The sequence below is a fragment of the Dendropsophus ebraccatus genome, chromosome 14, assembly GCF_027789765.1.
Source record: "Dendropsophus ebraccatus isolate aDenEbr1 chromosome 14, aDenEbr1.pat, whole genome shotgun sequence".
NCBI lineage: Eukaryota > Metazoa > Chordata > Amphibia > Anura > Hylidae > Dendropsophus > Dendropsophus ebraccatus.
In genome coordinates this window covers 73026537-73036661 of record NC_091467.1, presented here as the reverse complement: position 1 = coordinate 73036661, position 10125 = coordinate 73026537, and the positions used below count along the sequence as shown (strand labels likewise).

At 46.3% G+C, this 10125-nt stretch overlaps 1 protein-coding gene across 5 annotated transcripts in view; it reads right to left on the bottom strand.

Annotated features, from left to right (window-relative positions):
* KIF19 (kinesin family member 19) overlaps positions 1 to 10125 on the bottom strand; it is a 43625-nt gene that overhangs the window by 4571 nt on the left and 28929 nt on the right. For 4 of the 5 annotated variants that reach the window (XR_011359736.1, XM_069952556.1, XM_069952557.1 and 1 more), the window contains 14 exons: positions 8602 to 8727; positions 8075 to 8269; positions 5808 to 5954; positions 5590 to 5712; positions 4782 to 4938; positions 4523 to 4697; positions 4112 to 4310; positions 3720 to 3990; positions 3356 to 3477; positions 2993 to 3162; positions 2387 to 2492; positions 1356 to 1440; positions 473 to 873; positions 36 to 186 (listed from right to left, as the gene is read on the bottom strand). Coding sequence is in view for 4 of the 5 variants with exons in the window: in XM_069952556.1 (XP_069808657.1) it covers positions 36 to 186; positions 473 to 873; positions 1356 to 1440; positions 2387 to 2492; positions 2993 to 3162; positions 3356 to 3477; positions 3720 to 3990; positions 4112 to 4310; positions 4523 to 4697; positions 4782 to 4938; positions 5590 to 5712; positions 5808 to 5954; positions 8075 to 8269; positions 8602 to 8727 (2428 nt within the window). In the remaining variant the exon portion in view is untranslated. Of the gene's footprint in view, positions 1 to 35; positions 187 to 472; positions 874 to 1355; positions 1441 to 2386; positions 2493 to 2992; positions 3163 to 3355; positions 3478 to 3719; positions 3991 to 4111; positions 4311 to 4522; positions 4698 to 4781; positions 4939 to 5589; positions 5713 to 5807; positions 5955 to 8074; positions 8270 to 8601; positions 8728 to 10125 lie in introns of those variants that run through there. The other variant, XM_069952559.1, reaches the window with a different exon arrangement.

Below are 10125 nucleotides of genomic sequence, written 5' to 3'. Positions count from 1 at the left end.
GAAGAAGGTGTTTCTGGGCTTTACGTAACACTCACCAGCTTGGTTCTGAGGAAGTTTGACCTGTGCTATAGGCAGCACAAGTTTTCCCCGGCTATTGATGTTCTGAGGGATGTTACTCTGGATCTTGTGGTCCGAGTTGCTCTCGAGGGCTCTGTTTCGAGAAGGATGGTTTTTAGGTCGCACGAGCTACAGAAACAAGAAGGGACAATAAATATACTCCTTTTGCCATTTTCAGCACTGATCAATGAAGCTAAATCTTGGGACTACATTGGATACTACCGGCTAGGTAGGGCCAAGATGGGGACAGGGGTCCCCATCTGCAGAAAGGATCCCCAAGAGCAATGAAAAATGAATTTACTTGACTCCTTTACCTCCTTAGACCACCAGGGCATTTACCAATAATTCCTCTCTCCCTTGGAAGGTATAAATTGGTTGTTGGGGTGGAGGGGCTCCTATGCTTTTTTGCCCTTACCCCTTGGCCGGTGACCTCAAATGACCTTGACCTCTTCTTTCGACGCTTAACCTCTAAAGACTCCTCCCTTTTCTCCAGCTTTTGGGCTCCTTTCTTCTGTGCTTGGTTCCAGAGTCCTGGAGAGTCTCTCGGCTGGACGCCTCCTCTTACCAGGGCCGTCACCATCTCACCAGTGCTGGTGGAAAGGTTGTCCTCACTGGCAGCATGGTGGAGCGGTGAGCTCAGGATCTGCTGATCTCTGAAAGGATTGTCCTCACTCTCGCTCAGAGAATGGACTGACAGGTTACTTCTTTCTTTCATAGGTTGAAGTAGTTGTAGCCGGTCACCCTCAATGACCCGAGAACGTCTCCGGGCGGCCTTCACTGAAATACTTTTAATGCTGCTTAGGATTTCTTTTTTCTCTGATTAAAGAAAAATTATATTAGCAACTTGTCACCATCAAAGCTCCTATAACCTCCTGACATTGCTCCAAATGTTCTGGAATAGGGTCAGTACAGGACCATGGGAGGCTACCAGGTAACCCCAGTACTGTATCATCTCCAGGACCGGACACTAGAGAAGTAGGTCCCAGGACTGGCCCTGGGACCCTGCCGGAAGGGCAGCTCGCCCCGGCTGATGGAATGGCCGCTTAGCCAATCAGTGACTGGAGAGGCGTCCCGCCTGAGTCACTGACTGGATGAGCGGCCAGTCCATCAGTCGGATTTTGGCGACAACTCTGGTGGAGATTCCAAAGAATGGCGGGGGTCCTGGAGCGGTGATCAGACGCTGGAGAGGCATGGGGAAAGGTGAGTCTGCATAGTTTTGCATGTTCCACCATGTCCCTGCATTTTGAAAAAAAGTTTATATGGACTTGTCCTTTTATTCCCCATCCGATGTCACTTACCTTTCCGAGTTAACGCAACCTTGTCACTGTTATCAGGAGAAGAGTGGATGTGGCTGCTTCTTATTAGACTGTCCCGTGGAAAAGACTGAAAGATTAATACATTGGAGCCATAAATCTGAACCTATAGGAGCTATACAAGCCTGCGGTACAAAAACAGTGCTAGTCCCCATCCAAACCTATAGGGGCTTCCCTACGTGTTTCGACTAATTTCCCTCTTCATCAGGTCATATAACACAATGATGCATACAATTATTTATATACCTGGTGGTGAGAAATCAACTACCCATCACTATTTACATCACACCTACTACCACCTTGCTTAGATTGCTCAGCTTTCACTATATCATGTCCTTATGGAAGCATCACTATGGTTTTCAATGGAAGCAAAAACGTGCTCCCCTTACAGATACAATCCTTGGGATTCCTCCCCCTCCCAGACAATAATCACAATCCCAGTGCTGACACAATAATACATTCCCTATCCGTGTGAAGTGCACCACTTAGACCCTATGTGGATAAATGTCCCAACTAAGTGCCCACAATATACCAAAATCTAACTTTTATTAGCTAACCGTTTTTAAAAGTTTAAAAAACAAGAAGGTTCATTAGCCCCTGAAAAGGTTGTGCTGACGGTGAAACGTGTTGGGCATTGCCATTGGTCTAAATATCAGCACAGCATTTAGTCATCCAAATAAAAAGCCAAATAAACGCACCCTCCTGGTGGGCTATATCTACACATACATAACGGGGTTTTTAAAGTTTTAGTGACTGTTTACTAATAAAAGATACATTTTATTATATGATTGGCAAATTGTGCCCAATATTATAAATAAGTATTCTTTGGGTCTCTTCCTTCCCTACCAACCCCCATAGTGACATTCCAAATTGAAGTCTATGGAAGCTACAAAATGATATAGGAATTTGGCCGAACCATTGTTACAGGTGAACATATATGTGCAACTACGAAACTAAACCCTCATGTTTCCACACCCCAAATAAGCAACCGCAAAGGTGAGAACCTTCCTACCTACCTCTTTGCTGACCATCCCGTTAACATGTATTGGAGGTGGAGTCACCACTGTGGAGTTCTTAAAGTGCCGGGCGCGGGGACTGGTCTTAAATACTTTATTTGCATCACTAACAAGAAACAAAAGATATGTAACAAAAGGTTACACTTCTCATCCGAGAAGTATGACTGTAACTTTAAAACTGTCCCCCATCATATCATTCTATCAAATAGATGATGAACATTCTTAAAGGGATTCTTAAAGGGATGGTGCAGAATGAGAAAAATATGGCTGCTTTCTTCTGCCAAATTGGACACAACCCAAGGTCAAGCGTGGAGCTAAGAAGAAAGCAGCCATGTTCTTCTTAAACTGTACACTGCTTTTACCAGTGGTCAATATTGATTATCCAGTTCTTCTGCATCTTAGATAACTTGTCCTTTCCAGTATGCTTACTGGTGGAACCAAACTAAAGCCATTGACACACTGATAAACCAGCTGAGCACCAACTGAGATCTTCAGGGGTTCCATTACTGGTCTCCATCTCCTACATAAGGATCAAGAAGGATCAGAGAGGTCTCATTTGCCTGACTCAGGATCTATAAGGTACGGGCAATAAAAAGAGTCTCCAACCTCTCGGTCTCGGATAGTAGTCGGGGAAGTATTCTCCTGTAGGACTCTCTTTGATTCAGATTTCTGTTGTCTGATCCAAACGTCTGGACGCTTTCTTGGTCTGAATCTGGTTCCTGAGATGTCTCTTCTGCTGTGATTTGAGGAATTTTCGGCAATGAGTTCTGACTGTCCTGCACGGTATAAGAAAAGTGGTTATAAGAAAATATGGGATATCTTACAACCAATTTTCATCAGGATGCTATGAAAGGAGGAAGTTCAGGTGTCTTCACTAATGGTTGACTAACTTTGTAGAATTAAAGGAGCTGGGTGCCCTTTGATCATTACCCAGTAACCTAAAGGGGAACACAACCCTGCCTTACTTACTTTTAGGGCCATAACAGAAGCTCGGTCAATTATAGTTATTCGGTCCAAAGTGCCATCTTCCAGCTCTCGCAGGTAGAGCTCATACAGATCCTCAAGGCGGTGAGGAACAGTCAGGTTGTGGTCTGAAAACAAAGTAACCATTAGTGAGAACCCAACAAGGACCTATCCCCTATCATCTATGAGTATACAAGTATCTTTTGCAACTTACGGTGGAATGAATCTGGTCAAGAACTTGGTGACCTTAATTTCAGATCAATCATCACTTTTTGAGAATGTTCTTGTTCCGCTTTGGTTGACCAAAGACAAAACCTAGGTGCTAGGGTAAAGGTTGTATTCATACTTAGAACCCAATGGGAATCCTTACCAGCGATGATGCGTCTCTGCTGCTTGATGATCTCATCACAGAGGCACCGATGTTGCTCAAATCTCTGCACCATGTAGTTCTTCTGCCGGATCATGTTGTCTTTTAGCAACGCGTGGGACTGCATCTCTGTATTCTCAATCTCCAGTTCATGGACTTTACATAAGAGACTTAAGACCTCCCGCTGCTCCTCCGAGCTGATTCGTTTCGGTAGAATTTCCTCCAGTCTCCTCGCTCGTTGACGGATTTCTTTAAATCGCTTTTCCAACTCAATCTAGAGATGACAAGACAGAAGCTGAAGGAAGTCTCTATCCCAACACATGCCCAATATAATTTCTCAATGTATCTCCAAATGTGACCACAATGGAGTGACTTAGCGATGCTCCGATTGATACCTTCTGGCGACGTAACTTGCTTTGATCCACCACCAGGGCATGAACGTTCTCTCTGGCTGCCATCACCTCTGGTGGCTCCATGATGTCAGACTGGTCATCTCCAGTGTCTGAGTCCTTCTCGCTATCGTCCTTGACGTAAGATTCCCTCCTCAGCTCCTCTCGCCACTTGCGGACTCGACGTGACTTCTCTTGTTCCCAGCTGTAACCATAAGATCATTTTTTTTATTTGTGACCCCTATTAAGTTCTGCTATGGACCTCACCTATACAGTGTCATTTACATAATCCCCTAACCAATAGTTGCCAAAACTACTAAAATATAATTGGTTTAAAGACCCAAGGAGCTCACTAGGATGACCACAAAATGGCTCCTGTGTGCGTACAAAGAGAATCCTATGTAAGTCTTCACCTACTCAGCAATGATGAGGAAGTGACGGGAGGTCTCCATCTGTATCTCCATGTGGTTGTTCTCCAGGTCCATCAGCTGTTTACGAATGTCCATTTGTTCCCTAAAAGCCCGGATCAGCTGTTCCCTGAGCTGGTCCATCTCCCGTCGGTCATAGGGTAATGTATGGAGCTGGACCTCAGCTGGTGGACGTAGAATCGGAGATGTTAGGGCACCTAATGGTTGGACTTTATAGGACATACCTCCTGGAATAATCCTAAAGTTACCTTGGATGTTGCGAATATCGCTCCTCTCGTTCCTCATCTGCTTCAGGCCCTGCTCATCAATCTTCTCCTTAAGTCTTTGGATCTCATTCCTCAGGTCCGATATGATACTGGTGTATTGGGCAATGTGATAGGAGACATTGAGAAGGTTCCGCTTTACCTGGTGGATAGGGAAAGGAATACTATGTCATGTCTTTGTAGTGCACCATGGGATTTTCGTTAATATTGGTGCTGCATTCTATCATACACTGCTCCAGTTGGTATACTTCACCGGTCCATGAGTACCAATCCCGAAGGATACCAATGCTGCCTACCATACTCTACTCATACACCTCCCCATCCCATGAGTGCTACTCCAGGGTGCCAACCACTCTACCTATCTACTCTGCTCCACCTGGCTCTGCTCTGTCTGGTTCACCTCACTAATCTGTGGGTGCCACTCTAGTGTGCCCAACACTGCGGACTTCCATCTTCTGCTGCAAATCATATACTTCACCAGTCTTCGAGAGCGACCCCAGTGTGTCAACCAATCTACCTATCTACTCTGCTCCAGCTGTCTCTATGCACCAACTGGTTTACCTTGCCATTCTAGACTTCTGCTGTCTACCATACTCCTTTCGTCTCTACACTCCAGCTGATACGTCTTTCCATCAGCACCTGGCACATAGTGACACTCGCTCAGCTCCTGAGGAGTCTACATGGACCAGCAAGAGTTACTATTGTTCTGCAGATCTTCATCCCTCTTCATCATAGTATGGACAATAGTAGATACTGATGGACTCTCCCTCTTAGTGTAGGCACCTGTACTTACCCGGGTCTTGATATTTTTGGCACGGTCAGCATAGGTGAGGGTATTCCGGGACTCCTCGAAGGCACTGCTGGCCGGACTTATGTGAGCGATCATCACAGTGCGGCTATTCCCACCCAAAGAGTCCTGATGACGAGAGAGCAAGCATGAAAACGTTACCATGAGAATCCATATTGGACCCCAGCCACTGCTGGTGGATGACCTTAATGGATGGAACGTACCTTCAGAAGTCTGGTCAGCTTGCTGTCCCTGTAGTTGACGTACTTATTGCCTCCTCGGTCGCTGAGGGCGTTGATGCAGTTGCCCAGTGCCAGCAGGGAGCGGTTGATGTGCGCCCCTTCCTTCATCCGCTGACCTCGGTTTTGAGTCTGCATCAGGGAAAATAATAATTTGCTTGGTTAAAAAATGGTAAAATCATAGGGACCTCCATGGGGGCACTGTGGCTGGTTCATCTTTGCAGGACAAGGTCACTTATGAGGCCAGTGTGATTGGCACGGTTATGGTGGCTCTGTGGCATGCACTAAATAATCTGCCATGGCACACATATCTGAGGCTGACACTGTTATAGAAGCACTGCAGCTGGTATGGTTAGGAGGGCGCTACAGCTGGTATGGTTAGGAGGGCCATACAGCTGGTATGGTTAGGAGGGCACTGCAGCTGGTATGGTTAGGAGGGCCACACAGCTGGTATGGTTAGGAGGGCACTGCAGCTGGTATGGTTAGGAGGGCCACACAGCTGGTATGGTTAGGAGGGCCACACAGCTGGTATGGTTAGGAGGGCACTGCAGCTGGTATGGTTAGGAGGGCCATACAGCTGGTATGGTTAGGAGGGCACTGCAGCTGGTATGGTTAGGAGGGCACTGCAGCTGGTATGGTTAGGAGGGCCATACAGCTGGTATGGTTAGGAGGGCGCTACAGCTGGTATGGTTAGGAGGGCACTGCAGCTGGTATGGTTAGGAGGGCCACACAGCTGGTATGGTTAGGAGGGCACTGCAGCTGGTATGGTTAGGAGAGCACTGCAACTGGTATGGTTATGAGGGCGCTACAGCTGTTATGGTTAGGAGGGCATTGAAGACACTGTTTTTTTGTTTTTTGGCACAATAAATTACTTTTGTATGACGGCACCGTAGCTCTGTTGAGGGAGAACTATGGATGGCTCTGGTATGGGGGTACATTGGTTGGCTATGTTATGGTGGCACTGTAATTGACTCTGCTCTGGAGACACTGTAGTTGTCCATGTTATGAGACACATTAATGGCTCTACTATGGGGGCACTATGGCTGACTCTGTTATGGAGACATAATGGCTGACTGTTATGGGGGCACTATGGCTGGCTCTTTTGTGGGTGGCACTCTAGCTGGCTCTGTAATGGAGACAGTATGTCTGGGTATGTTATGGGGGCACTGTGGCTGGGTATATTATGGGGCACTATGGCTGGCTCTGTTATGGGGGCACTGTGGCTGACTGTTATTATGGAGGCACTCTAGCTGGTACTGTTATAGAGGCACTATAGCTGGCTTTGCCATGGGGGCACTATGGCTGGCTCTTTTGTGGGGGGCACTCTAGCTGGCTCTGTAATGGAGACAGTATGGCTGGGTATGTTATGGGGGCACTATGGCTGGTTCTGTTATGGGGGTACTATGGCTGGCACTGTCATGCAGGCACAGAAATACTGTATACTCGAACCAATGTAACCTCTTCCATCCTGCGCCCAGTGCTTCCATGTATATATTACTAACACTCTCACACAGCTGAGAGAAGTACCGCCTAGACCCAGCAGGTGTCGCTCTCTGGCAGTGTAGGTGCAGTCACCTCGCTCAGGATTACACCGAGCAGCAGAGCCTCTTTGTCCTGAACAAGGTGTCAGGTTTCAAATAAAAGGAGACGTTCAATAAACGCCTGGACGGCCCTTGTTACGGAGGAACAGAGCGAATTCTCAAAGCCTTTTGTTGGTTGGGGATGCCACGCAACAATGTTATTAGAAGGCGCTTCTCTATAGTCATAGAACACGTAAAGCTGCTCTAAAGTCAACGGTAAAATCTGCAGATTTGGTAAAAATGGTTTGGTTGTAGTTCTGCAACCGCTATAAAGCCATAGGATGAGGAACACTCCATTACATATATCCCTAAGGGACCCTGGGTTACTTGAGTTACACTACAGCTGGTATGGTTAGGAGGGTAGGAGCACTGTTGATGGGTATGTTATGGGGGCAATATGGCTGGTTCTGTTATGGGGACACTATATCTGGGTATGTTATAGGGGCACTATATTGGGGTATGTTATGGGGACACTGTGGCTGGCTCTATTATAGGGGCACTATGGCTGGCATTGTTATGGGGGTACTATGGCTGTCTCTGTTATGGGGGCAATATGGCTGCCTCTGTTATGAGGGTCAATATGGCTGCCTCTGTTATGGGGGTCATTATGGCTGCCTCTGTTATGGGGGTCATTATGGCTGCCTCTGTTATGGGGGCACTATAGAGAGTTACCTGGGACGCTCTTTCTGACCCGGCCAGATCTATCATAAAGAGTCGGCCTACACGGACCTCCTGTGTGATGTTCTTGACGCGGCTCTTCTGCCTTACGGTGACCTGGAGGATGGCGTGTGAGCGGGACGAGGTCTTGTTAGCCGCAGTGGGTTCCTGGGTCCTTTGCTTGTTTCCTTTCATCAGCAGCTGCATAATCTGAATGGATAAGAAGATATAAGACTTCCCAATATAGAAGGGCAAAAGGGGCAACTGCGGTGTGTGCATGATACCATGGGGCTGGGAGGACCGACACATCAGGAGAGGATTCTATATAGCACATTATGCGCTGCGGAATTTGTTGGCGCTATGCAAATAAATATTATATATATATATATATATATATATATACATATATATATATATATATATATATAATGGGTTACAACGATTTTCAACAGCTGTAAAGTGAGACTGCATAAAATGCACAGTGAAGTCTTTACGCCCTCTGCAGGTCAAAAATATTACTACACAGAGCATCATCCTGGCACCTCTTTGGCGTTAATGGTGGACACCTCCGTTATGCCGGCTACTTGAATGACCCCCTTTGAGTCCTCTCGTAGATCCAGGTAGCCCAGGGCTGGGTTCAGTAAGTCTCGGATCATTTCATTGTAGATCTGTAAAATAAATAAAATTATTTGATCCACTAAGACACAACGCTGATTAACCAGGCGCCATTTACTCTCTTGTCACCCAACTTTCCCCGACCCCTGAGTGGCAAATGTGCATATGTAGGCAGCAATACACCATAGTATGTATATATTATATGGTACATATGTGTATAAAGACAACGTATAGGTGTATAGAGGTGTATGTGAACAGCGAATAGATGTGTATGGAGATAGCGTATAGGTGTATAGATGTGTATGTGGATAGTGTATAGATGTGTATGGAGATAGTGTATAGGTATATAGATGTAAATGTGGATAGTGTATAGGTGTATAGATGTGTATGTGGATAGTGTATAGGTGTATATGTGGATAGTGGGGGTCTTACATCTACTACACCATATGTATCATATGTCTTTGCATAAATGAGTGTATCTATCAGTGTGTGTATGTATGTTTGTATGAATGTATATATATATATATATATATATATATATATGTGTGTACCATATGTCTTTGTATAAATGAGTATGTGTTAGTGTTTATGTATATATGTATATCGTGTATAAGTGTGTGTGTGTATTATATATATGTGTGTATACATTGTACTACGGGCTCCATTTGATTTTGTGCCCCTCTGGGTGGCATGTCAGTAGAGACAGAGCCCATGATGCCCTCCACTCTATATGCCCTCCGGCAGTCTATACGCCATCCGGCACTCTATAGGCCCTCCGGCAGTCTATACGCCCTCCTGCAGTCTATACGCCCTCCGGCAGTCTATACGCCCTCCGACAGTCTATATGCCCTACGACAGTCTATATGCCCTCCGGCAGTCTATACGCCCTCCTGCAGTCTATATGCCCTCCGACAGTCTATATGCCCTCCAGCAGTCTATACGCCCTCCTGCAGTCTATACGCCCTCCTGCAGTCTATATGCCCTCCTGCAGTCTATATGCCCTATGACAGTCTATATGACCTCTGGCAGTCTATATGCCCTCCGACAGTCTATATGCCCTTTGGTACCAGGATAGGCCATCACTAATTTCTTGCGGTTTCCCGGCTCCATGTTTGTCGTCTTGGTTGCTGCAGATCGTGTATTGTGCAAACAGTGTACAAGCTCATAAAGTCATCTCGGCCAGATGAGATGGCGCATGTACCAGGCCTGGCCTATCCGTCACCATGGGAATTATCTGTGCCGCTCACATGGAAGATGCAGCCAAACAAGCAGTAAATGTTATCACCGCTGCCCGCGAAACAAGAGAAGCCGGAGGCGCAGGGAGAAGGCAGATAGCAGCTCCATAAGCCACAGGGATGGGTGTTTATCTAGTAAATCTGATCCCCATTAGTCTTCATGTGGACGCCATGTCCTTATGCTGCAGTACATTATGTTATGTACTCTGTATACAT